General features: G+C 37.8%; 1 protein-coding gene across 1 annotated transcript in view; it reads right to left on the bottom strand.

Annotated features, from left to right (window-relative positions):
- The window catches only part of UBN2 (ubinuclein 2), a 49,481-nt gene that overhangs the window by 13,988 nt on the left and 12,247 nt on the right, over positions 1–23,246 (bottom strand). Inside the window, exons 4-11 of the mRNA XM_042890299.1 lie at positions 13,821–13,958; positions 12,666–12,778; positions 11,087–11,585; positions 7,685–7,755; positions 6,825–6,954; positions 5,362–5,480; positions 4,617–4,730; positions 3,081–3,224 (exon numbers count right to left, since the gene is read on the bottom strand). Coding sequence (XP_042746233.1) covers positions 3,081–3,224; positions 4,617–4,730; positions 5,362–5,480; positions 6,825–6,954; positions 7,685–7,755; positions 11,087–11,585; positions 12,666–12,778; positions 13,821–13,958 — 1,328 coding nt within the window. The remainder of the gene's footprint in view (positions 1–3,080; positions 3,225–4,616; positions 4,731–5,361; positions 5,481–6,824; positions 6,955–7,684; positions 7,756–11,086; positions 11,586–12,665; positions 12,779–13,820; positions 13,959–23,246) is intronic.

Here is a 23,246-nt window from a genome sequence, read left to right as displayed (position 1 = left end):
TGATACAGAAGTGTCTATGAAGCAAAGGTGTATCACTGAATTCCTCCATGCAGAAAAAAATGCACCCACTGACATTCAAAGATACTTGTTGAACATTTATGGAGACCAAACAATGGATGTGAGCATGGTGAGGCAGTGGGTGGTGTGTTTCAGCAGTGACAACACCAACATGAAGGACTAGCCACATTCTGGATGGTCATGCCCAGCTGTCACACCACAAAATGAAGAACATCTTGATCAGCCCATCTGCACAAATTGGCTAATAGTAGTGACTGTTGAAAAATACTGCTCTGTAGTTGCAAATTTGTTCCATCAAATAGAGTTATTGTGGTCTTTGCATCTGTTGTACTTTCCATGGAAATGAATAGGAGGCATTACTTTCAGAGCAAACTACTTAATACAGTTGACTTTGAAAATTAAAAATTTTCCTTCATTTTAAGCCCACAAAATTCTATGCTATAGCCCTACCCTGATTAATAAGTATTCTTTATAAAATACATAGTAGGTCATTGTTAACATGACATACCTTCCCCCTACCTGTTTTATATAGCTGCTTCTCACTCAAGGCCAGATATAAAGATTCAAAAATATTAAAACTTCAGCATGAGAATCCCTATCCCAACATCTCAGATGTTCATCCAGCATATGAACTAGAGATGCTGCATTATGAACTATTACTGAATGCTACAAGAAATATTTGCTTTTCCTTTTTCCATGCATAACTGCCCAGAAAGGCAGTGGAAAGGTCATCTGAACATGATCCTGGGCTCTAGCTTGTCCAATCCGAGGAGGAGAGTTGTACAAAATGAGCACCATAAGTCCCTTCTAACCTCAGCCATTCCATGAAAGCAACTTCAATTTTAGAAGGTAAAAGGCATTCTGTGTGGATATACTTATATACATAAGGATATGAACACACACATTATGCAAACACTTATTTTAACCTTATCAGAAGCCATTTAAGAGCTTGTGCACTGGGTGCACACCACACACATCCTTGTTGTTTTTTATTTTTTATTTTTCTTGAGAACTGAAAATAAAAGCAGTCGTTTTGCTTTCCGTGGCATATATGAACACACAGAACATGCAACTTTCTGACAGAAGTACTGGAAGCGATGATACAATGCTTCAGTTCTAACCATTATGCTTAATATGTTTTAACAAGATGGCTGACATTTGTGCTTTGAGACTGGTGCAGTTCAGTCACTGTCTGTGGCAGCCTATTTAGGCAGCAAGATAAAGATTTCAAATAACAGAAAGTACTTTCCTGGAATTAAGATTTTATCATTATGATCAAAGTAGGGAATATCACAGAATCACAGAATTGTAGGGGTTGGAAGGGACCTCCAGAGATCATCGAGTCCAACCCCCTGCCAAAGCAGGTTCCCTACAGCAGGTCACACAGGTAGGCATCCAGGCAGGTCTTGAACATCTCCAGAGAAGGAGACTCCACCACCTCCCTGGGCAGCCTGTTCCAGTGCTCCGTCACCCCCACCGTAAAGAAGTTCTTGAGCACATTCGTGTGGAACTTCCTGTGCTCCAGAACACATACATACATACATACAAAGATTGAAAACTAGAAGTACTACTTCCTTCAGACATCAAGCAGAATCATGAAGGTAATATGCAAATTACATTTAGATGTAAAAAAAATCAATGACCAGTGTTCAAAGCAATCCTTCAATTCAAATACAGCAAAAACAGTATGTAAACACAAAAATTATGGTATCCAAGCAGCACAATTGGTGAATTGAATTAACTCTTGCTGGTGTTAAGGCAGCTCTTGTGTTTTCTGTTGTTTTTGTTTGTTTGGGAGGGGTGACAGTTTATTTGTTTTATTACTGAAACCACTTTTACAGTTGGTTTAAAATCTTATGAAACTCTACAGCACACTTATTCCATGAATAGGAGAGAACCATTTATGGCTTTCAAATTAACAATTCTGACACGCTTCACTGTATTCTGGGATGACCTCACACTATCATCTGATTGCTTCACTACTAACACCACTGATCTCCCTGTATCTTGTCCTGATCTAAACCAGGATTCCACATCTCAACTAAATAAAATCTCCAGAACAGATGACTTCTCACCAGTATATTTATCAGTAAATTTAGCACATAAAGCTAAACTCCTGAGCAGAAATAAAACAGCTGTATGCCATGGAGTGTAAGATTTCGTTTGTTCCTTCCAGTGGTACTTAACAAGCAGCTTATTGCACCCTTATCTTCTACACTGACTATTCTACAAAACATCTAAGTAGTTTTCACAACTCAATGCTGATTTGACTAACCTGCAATTAAAGTATTACTCAGCAAATCTGTTAGCAGTTCTATTATTTAGCTTTGAAAATTAGGTCAAGATTTGAGGGAAGATTGTCTTCTGCAATGTGCTTCAGAAGGAAAGAACATGGCATCTGTGTTTGTTTCTCTTCTTGCGCTTCATAATGCCTGAGAACTTTGTCAAATTTGTATTTGACATTAACTGGTACTGCTCTCATTTCATTTCTATCCCTTTGCATAGTTGTTCTCTCAAGTCAGTATGGATCAAGAGATAGGTATATTTTGAATTGCATCATCATAAAGCATCCCAATAACATACAAGAAATAAGAGCACAACAACTTAAGTGTCTTCTAAAAATCTGATGTTGAAATTCCAACTTATAAAGTTTTTGTAACACTGCTTCATCAGACTGCTTAAAACATACAGGCAACACTGCTTTCTCTATCATTTTACGTCACAGGTAAAGCTTCCCAAACAGTTATTCTTTCTTCTCTCAATATTTCTCCAGAAAAAGGAGCATCAGGGACTACAAACTTCAGCAAATACAGTTTCCAGCAGATGACAAAAGTAAACAGATCTCCAAGGGAAAAAAAAAAAAATCTTTGCAAGACTGGGAGCTAAAAAAAAAAAAAAAAAATAGAAACTTCATTTCTAAAGAAACTCATTCTTTTAAAATATACCAGTTCCATGGACAATTTTGAAGTATTAAAAATACACTTTTGAGTTAAACCCATCACAATAAATAAGGTTCATAAAATAACATCGAAAGGAATAGATATAAAAAGCAGGTATCTTACCTTGCCTGCATCCAGCCTTTAGGCCAAAGTGGTTTCACTTCTGTTTCCATAAAGGTTTTGAGGTAATCTTCAGCAGACTGACTTCTGTTTGGCTCTAGCTCATAGCATCCCAGCTTGATCTTGACAAGATTACACAACAAAGATCTGCAGAAGAGAATACAATGAATATGTTGAACCCAACGTTTCAACAGCTCAGCACAAATAGAATGAGGAACACTGATACTGTACAGCTGCTGTTCATTGACAAGCAATTTTTTCTCCATAGAAACAACTAACTTCAATTAAAAAAAATTAATGATCACACAAGTTGCTATCACAACTGTTCTCCTCCTCTCAGCACACCATATAGCTCATTTCTTCTATCATTTTGTAATTAGTTTTACATCTTTGTTTCCTCATAACTGAAAAATCTTCTCTCACTTTGCTCACAATAATCTTGATCGCATTTAAGACAGATAATGTCTGAAGGCACGTGAAATCTATTCCGCCCTGAATTATTATTTCAACAGAACACTTTCTGACATGGATACTGTCCTTAAAAATATAAAAGTGGACGGAGCTAAGTAACATTGACTCTTCTGAGCCTCATGAAATAAAAATGAGAATTTTAATCTGTTTTTTAAGTATCCCTTCAAGTACCCTGGTTAAATCACAGCACCAGGTCAGCTAGAGCTGTGTTTATATATATGTAAAGCAGCATATATAATACAAAACGTACCCATAAAAATATATAGTATACATAATATATTCCATGAAACTTGCTTCCCTGTTATCTTAACATAATATAGATTAAAAAAAAAAAGATTCAAAGTGAGAAGTTCAACAGCCCCCTTTAATAGTATTTATACCTATTCAAAAATCAATTTAGAACTTGCATAAGCAAGTAAATTAGAGGGATCTGTCTGGTTAAAAGCCTGTTATTCTTCAAATAATCTAATTTTTCAGTAAAAGCTACTCTGGGAAACAGAAAGCAGAATTCAGCCTTTCAGATGAGTGTGTTGTTCTTAAGAGATTACAGAATTTGTGTTCTAACGTGACAGGATGGGTTAAGATTCACACAGTCTGGATGCTGGCTTTCCCAAGCACTGGGAAACTTGCCCAAACAGCACACCCGATTTTGGCTCTCTGTTCTATTGTAGCCCAAGTTTTACCACTCGCTGTGTGACAGCTTTTTGTGACACCCCCAGAATGGTTGAATAAGCAGGTGCAACTCTGCTTATACCTCTATTCTTTGCTTCAAAAAGCCCATGGTTCTGTGTCCAGGACAATTCTCCTGTGTTTGGATAAAGTACATGAGCAAGCAATGAAAAAAGGGTTGGGCACAGGATGATCTTGCCTTTCAAGTTAAAAAAAAAAGCATGTTTACAGTGCAGCATTTTAGCTTGCCTATTTTGCCTCTTAGCATTTCCCCAAATGTTTAAAAAGATGTACTTCTGATCATGATTATTTATTAAACAATGCTATGTAACAACACTCTCTGCCAAGACTTTAACACGAGATCAGGAAAAAATCTTGGTGGAAAATGTAGTTTCTCACCTTACTGTGTCATCCCAATGAAACTTCTTTCTGGGCCCCACAACCCTCTTTCCAGGTTTCTCATCATCATCTTCCTCTGATCCATTTTTCTCTCGTTCATCTTCTGTTTGCAACCTACATTTAAAACAGTTGCTTTCTTTATAAATATACAACATTTAAAATGTTTCATTGAAGAAGCATTGTGTTAGACATTAAGTAAAAAAAGGGATCTATCTTCACACTCTAGCTATACTCTCCCCAAAAGGGCAAACAATTTATCTATCCCCACACCTCACTGCTTCACAATCTTCCAATACAAGTGAAGACGACACACTGTATGGATCCCGCCAAGGATGCTGACTCTAAGTTTAATGTAGTGCTTTCTCCTGGGAAATGCAGAGATGCTGATCAATCTGCTAATGCTTCTCTGAGACTAAATCAGTTAACTGTGCAGGAAACAACTAAAATATAAAAAAACAGAAGAATCATGAATTTGAACACATGCTCCTATTTTCATTAGCCCAGCACATTGGTTATGCCCAGTCTCCTTCTCACAATTCACAATTTCTTTCTCTCAAAATCTATTTCATTCAGTTAATGAAATTTCTTTCTGAAGCCAGGTGATGACATCACTGAAACAATACCATATACTTCGTACAACTCAGCTAGTGCTTAATGCTTTGCTGAGCTCAGAGAATGAAGGACACTGAGGCATGCTGACAGGTAAACTCTAAAATGTGAACATGCAGATCCCAGAAATACTTACTTGGCATTCTTAGCTAGGTTACGGGCCTGACAATCCTCTTGATATTTGCATAACTGTTCAGGCATGACGTTACTGACAGCTAGTTTCAACTTCTGCAGTGGTTCTCTCAAGCGGTCATCCTGCCATAAAAGAAACACCAAATTAGTCCTATCAGATGCAATATAAAAATAACTTAAGATAATTTCTCTGAAATTGTTTCTTTCACACTCCCAATAGGCTATACTGTTGCACAGAACAGGATTCAAGCATCACATAGAAAGTACTGCTGCAGGCAATAGTTGACACTGGAAATACTAATGCATGCATTTGAAATTTCTCATACAATTAATGTAGTCTTGAGACCAGAAACGATGAAAGATAGTCACAAGGAAACAAGTCATGAACATCCCAAAACATTGCAACAATCTCATTTAATAATCCTTCCAAATCAAAATATGGAATAAAACCTCGGGGAAAAAGCAAAATGACTTGACTGATGAACACTTACATTTTTTAAAAAGTATATGATGAATGAAGTCTCCAAAAACTCTGTAGTATAAGAATATCTTCAGTAATGATCAAAATCTATGTATTCAATTGCCTATGTATTAGATTATTACTAGAAGCAATTTTTTTATGAGCCTGAAAGGCAAGGACTATGAATTTAAATTAGTCTCCAGATATTAAGAATTTCAAAAATTAAATTGAAATAAAAATATGTACTTCCTTGCATTTTAAATTCGTTTCCATACCTTGGAACATTCTGGTTGGAAGCAGAGTATATTTAAGGTCCCTTCCAACTCAAACCATTCTATGATTCTATAATCTTCCAACTTTGTGTTCTCAGTCCTGTTTTATATCTTATATCTTAAAGCTTAGTATAGAAATAGCATACGAAATTGATTTCCTACTCAGCAGGTTCTGAATTCTCACATCCTCAGATCCTCTGCAAGATCTAGCTCTGAATCTCACCTAAAGAACCACGTAAAGACCCTTCAGACCATAGAAACCTTTTTTAATTCAAAATAAATACACACTCTTTAAGAGGAAGGAAGCTGCAAATGAAGCAAAGTACTTGTAAGACTTAAAAGCAGCGTACATGCACAAATAATACAGGCTGGTCATCTATAATCCATATACTCATTTTTTTTCCTGACACAAAAATGAACACAACAGTAATTTTTAGTCTGTCATAACCACAGTAATTGTGGTTCTCTAGTTCTCTTGCTCTTTATCTACTCTGTAAAACTATCCAGCTTTCAATATAAAAGCATTTAATTCCCAAAATAGGAAAATCTAAAATACTTAAAATATTTGTCCTTGAAGTAGTGACAAGAGCAGACAAAAAAGCATTCATGCTGATCTAGCAATTGATACAGAATCTTTTCCTTTACTTGAGACAATGGCTGTTGCTCTACCCTGCTGCATTCTATCCTTACTGTTACATATTTGAGTCACACTGGAGCTACTCTCCCCCCCGTTACCTGGACATTGAGGTGTAACTTCTTCAGACGCTTTATCAGTGTGTCCTTATTGCATGGCACAAAAGCCTCAAGGTGAGAGTACACTCCATTGCGGATGGCAGGATTTATCTCCTGTAACTGTAGCTCAATACTGACAAACAAACAAGAGACAGCCAACCAGTGAGGTACTCCAAGATGAAGATGACAACTGAACAAAAACCTAATGAAGCTTTGTATGCATAACATTCTAGCTATGCATACTTCAAATAGCAGCCTGGGATATATTGTCAGATTTGTTAAACGACCTTTTCAGAAAAAAAGTAGTCTTAATGGTAAGAAACCATTCCAAAAAAAGACTTTCAGATGCATACTTCCCCAGCAACATTGAATGCTGCTATTCGAATTTTTTTTACTCCTGCGGTTTCACATCAATATTGGTAATATTTTGGCTGCCGGTCTTCTAGAGATTACTTCTTTTTATTACTTAATATTACTAAAGACATAAAACCCTGTATGTTAAATGCTTAGCTGAAGGATTATAGAATAGGAACAGTCAGCATTTTTCTTCATGAAAGCTAAAGGTGTATTGATTTATGAAGATGTGGGACAGCAAGAAAAAAATGGCAAATTTGTTGAATTTTACACATGAAGTCAAGGACACAGGGCACTACAAAACACTTTACAGTGGAGAAAGACAGACAGATAGTCATGACAGGAATTGTATCATATATAAGTCTCTTTACCTAATCACTAGCTCAGACTGATCTACCTTCATTGACTCTTAAGGGCTTTGTTGGAACAAACTCAACAATACTTCCTCTTCTGTACTTTTCCTTTCACCCCATTTCCAAAAAGGAAAGGTTGTACAGATAAGCACTTACTCCAGCAGAATATTATTCATGTCTTGTGTGAAAAACTTCTTCCTGCCTTCCTCATCAAACATCTTGGCAGCCTGAAAATACAGCAAAAAAGAATATTCAGAAGTTCACAGATGTCATTTTAATCTCAACGTTTGCAGCTTTACTTTTACAGCTATATCATACTCTTATTTTTCAGTGAACAGCATTGCTAGGGAAAAAAATCCACTATTCTTAACTACTTAGAAAAGGTGCAGATTACAATCGTACTCAAATAACTCTTTGTTCTAGTGCACACAATCACTCTATTTAGAATCTGCCTGGATTGCTGATGTTTTTTCAATAACCCTAAAAAAAACACACAAGGAGTGCAGTTTTATTATCTCAGTAGTACTGATGGCTTTAAAAAAAGCAGCACTGCTTGACGCTCCTGCCTGTATGACTTGTCAACACATCACCATCGTCCAAGTATAAAAGGCCTAGTTTCTTCCTCTGTTTATGTACCTTGCCCAGTGACAGTTTTCTAGCCTTTCTTGGATCCATCTCAACCCTTCCATGTGATTTCTACAACGGAACTGTGTATGCTATGAATAAGTCTCATCCCCATTTTCTGGTGCTGTTGAGCATTGTCTCCAACTTTTGACTTGGGGCGTGAAAACAGGAAAATCTTCTCTACTAGCTCTTTAGTATTTTTGTCTGGGAAGGAAGGAAAAAAGCAAGATAACTTGTGTGTGCATTTCCTTTCATTAGAAGTTTTTCCTAGTCTCTCAGGAATGCCTGTGTAGAATTCCTTTATCCTTGTTTCTTTCGCCTTGATTCTTACTGTCCACAAACTATGGCAGCCACAAAAATGCCAACTCAATTCCCTGCACTGTTCAACAAAAACAAAAACAAAAACAAAAACAAAAACAAAAAAAAAAAAAAAAAATCAGTAAAAACTCTCTACTCTTTTCCATTCTAAAGATCTATGGAAGTCAAGAGAAAAAAAAACAAAAAACAACTTGCAATGCTTACTGTCTTGAGACATTCTAGCAATGGGACCTGAGAGTGAATATCTGAAGAAGCTGAAAAAGTACATCCTTACAGAAATTTACGTAAATACGTTATCACCATACTGTCTGACAAATACTGTGGGCAGTCAACATGCTATGTGGCTAGCAGTCTAATGAGAAAAGCTCTAATTTGTCTTTAAAGAATTTTAGTTAGCAATTTCTGACAACACAGGTCCATATTATAAATAAATGCAAGTGTTAACTTGACAAAATTCCTTCATTACTATTAAATACTTACTGTTTTTCCTCTTTGTAAATGACCCACTTGTGTTAGAAAAAATATTTTCTGAGATTGTGAAATCTACATTGCACAGTAAAATAAGAGTCTGTTACTCCATCAGAAACTGTAAAGCAGACAACTGTCTTTCATCGTTTACCATTTCAGTCATGAACATATACTGTAGGCTTTTTAGCTCCTGTAAGGACTGCACTCCGCTCTCTACCTCCTACTGTAAAGTCATCTGCTGAGGGGATGGCACTATCTGTTTTAAGATTACTGAAGCAGTTTCTCTGCTAAAAAACAAGAAAAGTTATAGATGTTTACAAGTGATAAGATACCAACAAGACAAGTTTGAAAGTCTTAGATCCAGTATCTTTAAGAATAATTAACACAAGGTTATTACCTTCTAGTCTATATAAAGTGGCAGGAAAGATGTTTTGACTTTCCAGTCCCGAGAGATCTTAGAACAATTTCATTGTTATGTTATCATACTTCACAGTGCTTCTGGTCTTTGAAAAGGATGAAATCAGCAGTCAAGAAACACTGCTATCAATGTTGGGATTTTTTGTTCCACAGATGGACTATCTTGACAGTTACCATCATAACAGAAAACAGGCATTTTATTACTTCCCTGCTTTGTGTGCAATATTGTCCTCTGCCACAGTAATTCAGAATTATACAATTAGGGAACTAGAAGACATTAATTTACACAAGAAGATCAGGAAGCTTTCATTGTATATAGTCAGCAGCTTCCTAAATCTTTTTACTCTCTTGCCTAGATATATCATAACTCCATTCATGGAACATAGCTTACCTTTCTTTGCATTAAAGAGCACTAAATATGTGAACCTGATAAATGTCTGGAAAAAACTGTAAAGGAGTTCTTTTTTTTTTTTTTTTTTAAACTCCTTTGTCACTGATAACATGTCAGTTGATGGCAATTTGTAGAAGGGAAGGAAGCTGCAGTCTTTAAGTCAATACACAGCCTATTCTTCCCCGAGTCTGCATGTAGTATTGCTCTGCTCAGCCAGCACACAAACACAAGTAGATGACCACAGAATTAACTTTAATTCAGTTTTCTCTTGGAAAACCTCTCTTCCAACTGAATGGGGCTTTTTAATGAAATAGCGTGAAGCTGGGACAGGCAGCTGACACTTCCTTAATTTTGGCCTAACCCAGTTCTACTGCTGCTTTGCTAAAAACTTACTGAAAAATTAACCTGAAAATTTGAAGGCTGACAATCCTCTCACTCACATTATTCATATTTAGCTTTGGACATTTTAAAACAACTAAGAATATTCTTTAACGTTTATATACAGCTAAGATTGAGTAATGATAACTATGACATTTAAGTAACAGCAAAGCAAGCTCTGCTGCTGTCTGTCACTATGTAGAAAACTGCAGTTTAACTACGACTATAAAACTTACTCTTGAGTAAGGAAAAGCTGCACTTTATTCTGAGTAAGGAAAAACTGCACAGGTAAGATCAGAATCTGGACAATCAAATAACAATCTTCTTCTCCACATTCACATAACATCCACAACTGAAACAAGGAGCATATAATACCTTAACAGCTCTGAGCCCTTTCAGTGAGCTGTGGGGATGTTTGTAAGCTGGGAACTTATCGTTTTTGGTTAATATTTTTTGAGACTCCACTGCAACATTTCAGAAAAAAAAACATTCAGTTCCCACCCCTCCACTCCCACCTTTTAAACTGGGAAGTTCACATAATTTGTGTTACAAAGGCAGAATTCCAGACTGAATTAGATTGTAAACTACAACAGTATTTCAAGGCTTCCTCTTTAAAACTGGTGGGGAAGCATAAACTCATAGATATTAATAATTTAAGTAACTAATTCAAGTCAAAATTAACAGTGATATTCCCATTACGGAATAAAACATTACAATTTGTTGAACATGTTAAGATTCAGTAGAAAACCTTGTCTCCACCGTGAAACAAACACCACCTCAACTATTGAGCTGCATCCCCTCTAGGTCCATTTTTATCTGAGTATAAATACAACCACTGACATTAATGCTACATTTTTAGCATTTCAACCAGCATTTCAAGGATGACAACTTAGATCCTAAATATTCTTCCTCCTCCTCTCAGATTCTTGACTGCAAGCCGTCACTACTGAGTTCATACTTACTGTTCGAAGATCTCCAATGCGCTTTTCAAGTAGCATAGGCAGACCTTCTGGGAGGGCAGGCACCTGCTTGGGTGTCATGACCTGAGAGGTGTAGGTTGCATGAGTGACATTTCCATTTTCTCCTGACAGCTCAGATACTGGGCTGCCATCAGAAGTGCCATCAAGCAACTTGTCAAAGTCAATGTCTCCCAACATCTCCAGGGCACTTTCAGTTTCTTGCAGGAGATCACGTTCATTTGTGCTACCAAAAATGGAGAGGACAGGGTCGCTGATCTTAAGATTCAAGTCAGAGATATCATTTCCTGCACTGACAGAGGAAGAAGGAATTTTACTAGGGGTAGAGGTCGCAATAGTCACTGGAGGTTTTGGACTAGATTCCTTCTTCCTCATGGCTTCCTTCTCCTTTTGAAATTTACGGATCATGGCAGCCAGAGAGAGCGAGTCTTTATAAAATTTCTTTTTCTTCTTTTCAGACTTGTGTGAATTTAAGGCCATTACTCTGTAGAGGAAAGAAATATTTCATTAGAATGGCACGTGACTTTGTTAAAGGTAACTAAGGCCTTGAAAAAACTGGAAGTTTAGAACTTTTTAAAAAAATTAGCAGATGGAAGCAAGTGCTTCCATCTTCAGACTCTTCCACCAGTTACCTCAAACTCCTGCTTGTCATATGATTTCACAATCTTCAACTGAAGCTCTGTTTTGTTGTTGTTTTTAACTATGTTACATATACCTCAAGAAAAAGTTCATTTACGCTACACTTCTCATCTACACTTCTCAACTTGAAGTTAGACTTACAGTTAGATTGACACTGCTAGAACACAAACTTGCCTATCAGACTCCAGAACAGTAGCAGGTTACTTAAAGTTTAGGCACACCACGTGTATGTAAAAAATTCATTCCAGTAAGTATTTTTACATGCAGACTCAACATTTACATGCCACTCAAACTGAACGTTTAACCCCCAATCCTTGTCCTTGATTTAAAAAAAAAAAAAAAAAAAAAAAAAACAACCAACAGGTTTTCAATGCCAACTGAATATCTACAATAAGACTACGTTCACTCAAGGACAGTTTTCCAGAAGCCAATTAAAAATCCTATCATCTTAAGGCTATCACCCTTCCATGCTAGCCTCAAAACACAGGAAAGTACACAAAAATTAGTAAGAAATATGTAGAATAATCAAGCTATGTTTACAGTTTCCCAGAATAGAAATCTAGGGATAGGAAGCTATTTTTCATTAGAAGGTAGAAAACAAAGACGTAATTCTTACTATCAGAAAACTCTGGGTAGAAGAATGTTTGTTAATACTATTCACAGATTCAAAATTTCTATATTTTCCATAATTCATTTTTTCTTTGATTTTTTTCCCTCATTCTTATCCCCCAAAATTCTGAAAGTTAGCCTGGAGGATGTTTATGTTAAAAAAAAAAAAAACATCCCAGACCAAAATCTATTAACTATGAGACATGAATTAACAATACAAAATCCTAAACAACTGTGTTAATCTCACTATGGCATGAAAATCTCAGAAACATACTTTGTATACAATTCAACATTTTATTTAAAGGAAGAAACCTACCCCAACTGCTTAGGAACTTTCATTTTCCGAGGCTTCTTCTCCTTTTCCATCCCTTCATCTTTCCGCTTGCGCTTCTTCATTCCACGATCTTCACTTTCTTTTAACTTTGCTATCTACAAAACAAATTTAATACAGGACAAAGATTCTTCCATCAAAAAACATTTTTATAGCAAGAAACATCTAATTTTCTTTACACTTTCCAATTGGGAGCCAGAAAAAAAATATCTTGATGTGTGTGAAGGCCAACAGTACAACTGGATTCACAGCAGCAGTTACTGATAATTCTCCAACACTACTTTTTTTGAGGCACAAGTAGACTGCCACATAGCCTCTCTGTGTAGCAGCCACCTTGGAAGACCAAGTTCTCCATTATTCTGCTATCACAGTCGCACTGCTAAGTACAGTGCAATATGGCATATCTTTCTGGCTATTCAGATCAGTGGTCTCCCCTCCAAACTTGGCCATCCCTAGCTTACTTTCTGAGGCTGACTGGGAAAGCTGAATGGTGGAGGGAAAAGGTGGGGGTGAAAAGCTCTTCATACTGTTCTGTTATGCAGCAATAGTCAAAATACTGCTGCCTTATCAGCACAGCAGTAAGTTACAAATACAAATCATAGCACCATAAGGGCTTGTATGAAAAAAATTTTCAGCACACAATACAGTACGCGTTTTGTGAAACATGCAGGATATACATACAGACGTACACACACCTCTTTTAACACAGCTATTTCTATGTTGTGAATTTATTTTAACAGACATTTTCTTTTAAGTACTATTCTGAGTATCAAGAACATTTCAAATCCTATTTTCTACAGAATTAGAAAAGCAATGTTGAAAAAATTATGTTTTCATCTTAGGGAATAAAATTCTTATAAAATTAAGTAGTTATCTGTCACTTACTTATGATGGATGAACACAGCTTGTAAGCCTGCCTGAACAGGTGATTAGTTTTCCAAGACTGAACAGTCTATGGGCATCCTGACTTATTTCCTAAGTGCTTATGCAACAGCCACAAAAAGAGACTGCAATAAGGCAGTACCGTGTATCACTCTGCTTTCAGTCTCTTCATCTACAGCATTTAAGCATACCAAATCTATTTTGATGCCCACCTCATTCATTGCCCACTGTATAAAAAGCATAATTAATACCACTCACTTTTGGTGGCCTATGCTTTTTGTCCTCTGCAAAGTCATCATCTTCTGAGTCAGATGCCTGGCGGAACTGCAGGGTACCAGTGTTGATATAAAACCCTCCATATTTGGTTGTCAGGGATGCAGGAACCAATTCATCGTACTGGCATGAAAAAAAGAGTTTATCATCATCACTTCAAATGTTTATGTAGCTCATTTACCACTCCCTATACATGAATAACTCTACAGAATTACATAAGTACTGCCTGCTAGCATAAATCAGGATAGTAATACTATAAAAAAGCTCACTGGACAGGGTACAGAATACTAATATCACAGAATCATCTCTGTACTTTCAAAATCACACCTTGATCTCGGAAGAAAAGATTACAACATTAAAACAAGAAACAGCTCTGCTTTCTGAAGGAAGTGAAAACAGGCATGGAGGCCTTTTCTCCCTTTAGAGAGAGTATTTCCAACTTCCTATCTCTGCCAGCATGCTACCTTATGTTAGAAGCTAAAATCTCATGATACATAAACTATACGGACAACTATGCACCACCTGCCTATGAGCAGTTTCACTGTTTACAAGTTGATTTGGTCCATGCAATAGGTAAGCACATTGTGAACTGTTTTTGCCTACAACAGCCTTACATCCATAGCAGCAACATCTCCAATTTAAAACGCATTTTGTAAAAATACTGCCTCTACTGATTTCACATGGTGTCATACTTTCACTGAATATCCTTCAATCTTATCAGAGAACGCACAGTTCAAGCTAACAATGTTTTCTAATAACACTTCCTGTTACTCAAACATTTGTAACCGATCCTTTAGTTATCTGCAAGTGATAATTAAAAAGTTATTTTCAGAGCTCCATGTTTTCAAAAAAAAACAATCTGAACAGCCATCACTCTGCAAAGGAAGAAATCTAAACCATTTCAGAATTTTGCAAAACTGCATATTGTCATACCCAGGAAATAGAACTGAAACAATAGACAAACTTGTTTTTGTAAAACAAACATAAAGAACTTCCTGGATTATACCCTTTGTTTAATGGAAATAGCCACAGCAATGCTCATCTTCTTCCTGATTAGTTTTCATTAATACAGGACTCTGCAGTGCACTTGGCCTGCTCAGACTGTTCCAACAAACTTTCTATTCCTTAACAACTCACAGTACCTGCACAAAGAAACCCTTTTCTTACCAGGTTCTCTGTTCGTTTGCTATAATTGCTGTGACGCCTATTGTGAAAAGTATTTTCAAACATCTGTTAATTTCGGTGACACATTTTGTTAACAACAAATAGTGAAAAATCTAAAGTGCTGAGCTTGATCAACAACAAACAGAAACAATAGCCTGTTTAGAGGCATAAAACCAAAATGCCTAAGTGTTACAAAGTACCAAAAAGATACAATGACATTTAAATGATTGAGAATTGGTTTCTTCCCTTCTGAAGGGAAGGGTGTGAGATTTTGACACATCTTAGAGGTATGTACTCTGGCATAAGAAAAAGTTTACTCTGAGTTACAGCTCTAAACAATAAATGTTTACTAGCAAGACCAAACGATTAAGTAGGACAGTGAAGAGGGAAACAATGTGTTTGCTATTTTGAATAGTGAGCCAGCGGGCCTTTCACTGCTTGCCTGCTAAGAGCTGATACATCCCAGAATTCAACAGGTTGAAAAAATTACCAGGGCAAGTACACACATTTTTAACTGCCATGCCAGTAACTGGAGATCTGAGATCACTCACAGGAAGGGAACACATGCAGGGCAACGCAGTCAGTTACCAGGTTAGTCCATTCCCCCTGCACAGATGTAATATATACTGAACGTATATGTATATATATGTAATATATACCGAAGATACAACTGGAGACAGTTTAAGAACTACAAAATTTGCACCACCAAAAGCATGAAGACAGAAGAGTTATATTCTTAAGAGGAAAACAATTAACAAGCACTTAGAGCAGTAAGTTGCATGGAACAGCCTGAACTTGGAACTTTACATGGATTTGATCTGAGTAAGCAGTTAGAAATTTCACTGAGTCATCATCTTTATCTTCTTGGAATGGAAGGCTTAACATGCAGTACAAGAACACACAAAAAAAAATAAAAGCAGTGACAGGATCTATGAAATACCCTGAGACTGCATGAAAGACTAGTGCAAGAAAACAGGAGACTATTAGACAAATTGAAAGCAAAGTGACTCAGTTATGGACTTGTCATTCACCTTAAAAGTCCAGGACAATCACGCAAAGTGAACTGAAGAGTGGAGGCTGGGTAAAAGCTTCAGAGAAGCCTGATGCTTTTGCATAGGCCCTCAGAAGCAGCTTCATTAAGTACAAGGAGATGAAAGGGAAAGAAAATAAATGATTATCCACAGTAGTTAATAGACAGAACAGGCATTTCCCTTTTAGGCTGACAGGGCGTGAACTGAATTGGTGAGGTTAGGGCTGTATGGGATCAAAACAGAAGTATAGAGTAGTTGCCAAGTTTAGAGGAGAAAGTACACAGTTAAAGCTGAGACTATTATCATAAGAAGTAAAGAACAAGAAAAGGGAAATACTGAGGAGACTTGGCTGCAGAGCAGTAAAGGAAGCCCCAGAGAACAAAGTAACAATTAAAGACAGTCCACAAGTGAGAAAACCATGAGTTATAGCAGGTGATTAGTATGATCGACATGACACACGGCACAAACTCATGAAAACAAATTGACCAGAAAGGCACACTTTATTCAATATAGCGAAGAACAGACTTCCATACAGTCAGCAGCAAACAATGTCAGCAAGATGGGGAAGTACAGCTGACCACTTAAGGCTTCAACAGCTTCCCCCAAGGACTATGAATTTAGTCTGACTTCCAGAGACCTTTCTGACATTCAGATCTCCTTAACCCTTGATGGAATTTCATTTTTCCCCAATAAAATTTGTTTTGTCCTCAGCCTGCTGAACAAGGAATAAATCTAAAACAGAGTTCTACAAACTAAAGCATAACTAGTGTCTCTCATCCTCCAACGTAAGCTCACTGCTGACTAGTGCTCTAATCCAACACAAAACTTGAATAAGATATTATAATACACTGGCAACAGCTGGATTCAGCTTAACTTTGAAGTTCCTCCAGGACACTCAGAAGGCATACACCTCTTGCAACTTCCCAATCTTTCAATGAAGTCTTTTCAAGATTTTGCTTCTCGTTAGCTTTTTCTGCATATCGAATCAGAGCTCCTGTCTAAATCTATTACTGAAGGAAATCTGTTAAACTCCTTTACAATGCTCTAATCTTCCTTATACATTCAAAGACTGAGAATTAGAATAATCAGATACACAAACAAGATTTATGCACTGGTTCCTGTGAACAGAGGGTTGTCTCAGATTATGGAAAGATCCTGCAAAGAAAGACTGAGACTGTCTTAAAAGTACATCAATATAGAAGTTATTCTCAACTACTCTCTTATTTTCTACTATCCTTGAACAACAGTATTGTTACTCTAGATTTGTTTCCATGTGAAAGGTAATCTAAATGTTTTTAAAATAAATTAACTGGTTTTTATTCCTAATTAAGTTAACCAGTTTCTTCTTTATTCTTACACTAAGAACTGCACAATTATACGTACTATAACTAATTTAGTTCTGAAATCCAAACCCACAGTACACATCTTGTCTGCTTCTGTGTTTAGATATTCTGGTTACAATTCTGCTTGTTCTGTTCTTTGCCAGAGAACAAGCTGTATAATAGAAGTACACACATAAAAAGGCTTTTCAGTACTTCTGCATTAACTCCTAGAAATGAGATTTGCTGTAAATGCATTCAAGTGTTTAAAAAAAAAAAAATAAAACCTGAATAGCATTTGTTGTGAAACTAGCTTTATTTTGATAAAAACAAGCAGAGACCATTTTTGTTCCTTGTTCAGCACATTTCTGAGATGGCTCTAGCCAGCTGCAGTGGGAAGCAGGGAGATATTCACCAGGCCAGCAATAATGGAATGACAGAATGGCTTAGGTTGAAAGGAGTTTTCCAGGATTACACAGAAAACTGAGCAGAAAGCTTTGTAATGCTAAAGGATCCACTTCCACAATATATATGTAAGTTTTATGGTGCCTTTTAGTTAAGTAGGTTGATCCGAAAATAATGCCTCCTATTTATTACCATGAAAACAAGAACAGCACTATTCAACAAAATTCTCAACTACAAAACAATATATATATATTTTTTAACATAGGCACCACCATTAGCTATGCATTTTCACCAGTGATGAACAAAGGCCTGCACACCTTGCTCACAAAAATACGCATGGCTTGTCCTGTCTTTCACATTGCTGTCACCACTGCTGAAATGTACCATCCACTGCTTCACTGTGCTCACTTCCACTGTTTGGTCTCCATAAATGTTCAGCAAATATCAATGAACATAAGTTTTTCACACGCAGGAATCCAATGACACACCTTTACTTCATTTGCACTTCCAAGCCAGACACCCTTTGTCCCTCTGCTACCATCTGTCACATGGCAACAAAATGTAACAGAACACCGGCAGGAAGTACCACCAAACTCTCTTCTGACATCATGAGCCAACATAACAAAAAACAGGAGGCATTACTTCCACAGCAGTATTTGCATTTCAGCTTACTTTATGAAGTGTATGATCAGTCATGTGACCTATCTGTCCAACTGCATTCTTTCAGAGATTGTGCTCTGATCCACTCTGAGTAAGTAATAGTAGTAGAATACTGAACTGTATTTTTAATGTAGTGCTTAACCCTTCCAGCTTTCACGTTTCAGAATAATACTACTGAAAAAAAGTTATGCTTTCCTTTTCCATTCATTTAATGTGAACTGCAAACTCTTCATTTATGACACTTCAGACAAATGCTATTATCCAAGACTCTGATTTTGGCTATTTTTAAGCCCCTTTATATTGCAGCAATAACTATGTCTGAATATTTTTGGAAAACACAAGTTCCTGGTACTACTTAAGTATATTTCTCTACTCATGAAGACTAGCTGACCCCAAACTACCCATCTACTCCTCCAGTGGCTCTGACTACTTTGAAAAGTAACTTTGTACTTTCAAAAAAAAAAAAAAAAAAAAAAGATTGAAAGTAGTAAAAAATAGTGCTGCAGTTACTATCAATATTATATATTTCTTGCTACAGAAGTCTTGACATACACCAATTTAAGAAATGATACTACAAAGGCCAGATACACATCTGCTTGCTTGTTTTTTTAAATATCCAAGAAGCTATTTGAGCTTTCTGTTTCTGAACTGTCCCAATGAGGTCTTGAAGTAAATGAACAGTCTTAAAGTATCTGATTTAAATGTAAGTCAGAACGCAGGACTAAAAAAGCTACTCATTTATTCCTCCCTAAAAAATTGTATATTTTGCAGAAAAAGCATTTTAACAAACACCAGATTCACTTTGTACATTCAATTTAATTCATCTAGCCATAATGAAACTTGCACTGTAAGACTGCTTAGTATTGCACTGGGCTTTTACAGCAACATTTTGCTATGAAGGAGGCTGAAGGAGTGGCCTCTGTGAGAGGCCCCAAGTTAGATAAGAGCCAGCTCCACCCAGCTCCTGCAAGGACCTGCTGCTGGCCAGAGCTGAGCCACTGAACAACACTCGGTGGTGCCTACAACAGGATACTCAAGAAAGGGTAGAAGTTGCTGTGGGGAAACAGAGAGAAGAGTGAAAAAAATATAGAGAGAAACAATCCCAGAGATACCAAGGTCAGTGAAGAAGGGCAGAAGGTGCCCCAGGCAGATCTCCACGTGCAACCCATGCAGGAGCCCACAGTCCATGGCAAGCCCCTGCAGAAGGAGACCATGGGCCAGAGCTGCAGCCCATGGAGAGGAGCCTGCAGGGGAGCTGTCACCGATGGGGAGCCATGCTGGAGTGGTGCACCCCTGAATGCTGGGCCCCATAGTAAAGGCCCATGATGTCCTTGCAGCTCCTGAGAAGCCAACCCACACAGGATCAACTTGAGAAGGATGACATCCTATGGGACGATGCTCCTACATGGAGCAAAGGCAGAATGAGCACGAAGGAGTGGCAACAACAAAGCATTACTATGGACAGAGTACAATCTGCATTCCCCTGAGACCCTGGGTACAGGGTGGGAGGTACAAGGTAGACGAAGGGAAAAGGGTTTCTAATTTGCTTTTAGTTCTTACTATTCTAGACTGTAACTAACTGGCAACAAATCTTCCTCTTATGTCTGCAACAACTGATGACCAAACCCCTTGTCCTTACCAAACAGACAAGTTCTTCAGAGGAGGGACAGTGAGAGCAGCTGTGTAATAGTTGGCTACCTATGGTGTTAAACCAGTATAGTACATAGTTTAAACACAACTATTCCGCATGTGGAACAGTATCTGCTTTATTTGTTTGGTACTCCACACTACACCCTCATTTATCTTCGGGGAGTAGGGACACAAAAGCAAAGGAAAATTTAATTGAAATTTGCCCTGAATTCATTAGAATGCATATGACATATCAGCTGCCAGCCAGCAGATCTACCCTGAAGACACCTGGGAAGCATGCAAGATATCTTTTATTAAAGTGACACAATGCACTGGTGCCCAACCACTGTGCAAAGTGACAGTGAACAAGGAAGACAGGTCAGTAATAACAAACCTATATCCAAAGAAACAGCTAGCAAATATCTTAAAAAATAAAAACTTTAAGACACCCTCTATACTTAGTGAGGATGATGTTACAGAGGCTTACAAGGGCAGCTTTTTCCACATGAAAATGCAGCAATAATGTTAAGTTTCTCTCTCAATTTAAAATGAAAATATGTTTAATAATGGGTCTTAGGCAACATTTTTCCAGTATAAGCACCTATAGCATTAGCAGGCTAACAGTTAAAGTCTTGAGTGTCCTGAAGTGCTGACCATCAATCAGCATCTCTGTTACACTTGGCATTTATGTTTTGTTTCAATTACTGTCAGTTGGGTTACGGAGCATCACTGTTCCAAAACAAATGCTTACAGATTTCTAGGTAGGCTGTTCTCCCTTCTGTGTTCATCTGTCCAACTTACAAAGGTTCTAAGTGATCCTTGTTTTTGGACATGCAGGTGTAAGTAAGAGGTAATAGCATACTTGTTCTCTGAACACAATGTCTTTCTTCAGATTCCCATTCTATGTGGCATAGCAGAAAATTAAGAGCACTTCAGGGATCCTCCACGCATATAAAGCTTACGCTGTCAGAAAGGCATGCAACTGACCAAATATTTCATCACAAAAACAAGGAGACCAGGCTCACATGCAAGTGCATGCAGAAAGAACTGAGGGAAAGCAAAAGCGTACAGGAGCACCATTCCACAAGTACTGTAGCCTGGTAATTTGCACTACAGCAATACTCATTTTAGACTTTGAAGCAGTGGAAAAACCGAGGAGGAACAGCTTTCCTTGCAGGTTATAAATACTGCATTACTACTGCAGAAGTCAACTGCTAAAGGTTGGAACAAGCTGATATAGAGCAGCTAGAAAAAAAATGGAAGATTGCCTCAATGTAAATTTTATCTAGAATGAAAACTTCAGCATCCATTTACTACAATCAAAACGCTCAATCCAGAAATACCCCCTGAAGCACAGATTTCCCACTTGTCTCAGTTGAATTATGAAGAGAAAGCCAATTCTCCAAGAAAGTTAGAAACTAACAAAATCACCCAAGGAGGAGGACAGCAAGGGTGAAGACAAAAAAAATAATCAAACACCAGGATACATCCAAAGCATACAGCAATATCTAACTATGTTCTTATTCAGTAAGAGGAGACGAGACTGAAGGAAGATGTGGTGTAAGTATTATTGTCACTTAGGGAAATATTTTGTTAAACCAAATGAGGTTTAACAAGAGCAAGCATAGAGTCTTGCACCTGGGAAGAGTAACAGCAAGTATCAGTGCAGGGTGGGACATGACCTGCTGAGAGGAGCTCTGCGGAGGACCTGGGGGTCCTGGTGGATGACAGGTTGGCAGTGAGCCAGCAGTGTGCCCTGGTGGCAAGGAGGTGATCCTCCCCCTCTGCTCTGCCCTGGTCAGGCCTCACCTAAAGTACTGTATCCAGTTCTGGACTTCCTGGTATAAGACCAGGATCTCCTGGAGAAAGTCCAGTGGAGGGCCACAAAGATGATTAAGGGTATGGAACATCTCTCTCATGAGAGAAAGTCTGAGCAAACTGGATCTGTTCAGCCTTGAGAAAAGACAACTCAGAGGGGATTTGATTCATGCTTATAAATATCTTAAGTGAGGGAATCAAAGAGACACAGCCAACCTCTTTTGAGTGGTCTGTAGGAACAGGACAAGGGGAAACTTGATCATAGAAAGTTCTGCACCAATATGCGAAGAATTCTTCACAGTAAGGGTGATGGAGCACTGGAACAGGCTGCCTGGGGGGGAGTTGTGGATTCTTGTTCTCTGGAGATATACAAGATCCCCTGGACACCTACCTGTGCAGAGCGCTGTAGAGGACCTGCTTTGCAGGGGAGCTGGACTCGATCTCTGGAGGTGCCCTCTAGCCCCTACAGTTCTGTGATACTCAATAGGCAAGGATTGATTCTTTCCAGAGAGAACAATGAAAGTAGGTTTGTAAGATCAGTAGGAATCTCAGGCAATTTTTTTTTGGCTGAAGATGGGGCACTGATGCCAAACAGCCCTGAGCCCAACCTACTCTATCAGGGCAAGTACCACTGCCCTTTAAGGAGTGTGACTGGAAAAACTTCTTTGCTTAGAGGAAGTCCACTTCAATCGGTGCTTTCCAAGAATCTTCCTCTAGAAACACACGCCCTATAGCTGTTTGTACTCCAGCCCTATTGAAGTCTGTTACTTGACAATCATGTCATTAGCAGAGTCCCTGAGATTGACCGTTTCCTCCCCTTTCAAGGAAGAAAATGACCAATTTGATTCCTGAAGAAACCAAATGCAGTTACACATGCCACATGTTATATATGCCTCTTCATTGCATGTAGAAAACTGCTTAATCTGCAAACAGATCCAAAGAAAGCAGGATTCATTAACTCAGAGTGCCTACTAAAAAAGAGGTTTAGTTTTACTGGTTTGATTTTTTCAATAGCATTTGATAGCATTCTCTCAACATTTGTTTTTAAAAGGAAGAACTCCCTAAAGGTACAGAATAAATCTCTTTCATTGCCAAAGAGTTCAGCATTTCTTTCACTCCTGTGACAAGGACTAGCATTCTAAGGAAGCTTATCCTGCCTGGGACACAGGAGATAAAAGGACTCCAATCCTGGAACAATTGAAGAGGTGCTCATACTTGCTTCCAAGCATCTGTACCCTGGACATTATAGCTTTTTATTTTTAAGAAAGCATGTATTTCAAAAGGAAGTGTCTAGGCTGAACCTAGTTCTGCTGTTTCTCAGCGATTTAATAGCTGTCCAGAGAAGATGAACAAACTCAACATCTAGGCTTCCCTTCTAAACAATT

Source organism: Lagopus leucura, unplaced genomic scaffold (assembly GCF_019238085.1).
Source record: "Lagopus leucura isolate 7727_CA_CO unplaced genomic scaffold, USGS_WTPT01 Super-Scaffold_100159, whole genome shotgun sequence".
Taxonomy (NCBI): domain Eukaryota; kingdom Metazoa; phylum Chordata; class Aves; order Galliformes; family Phasianidae; genus Lagopus; species Lagopus leucura.
Note: the sequence above shows the minus strand (reverse complement) of the source record. Positions and strands in the feature narration are given on the sequence as shown.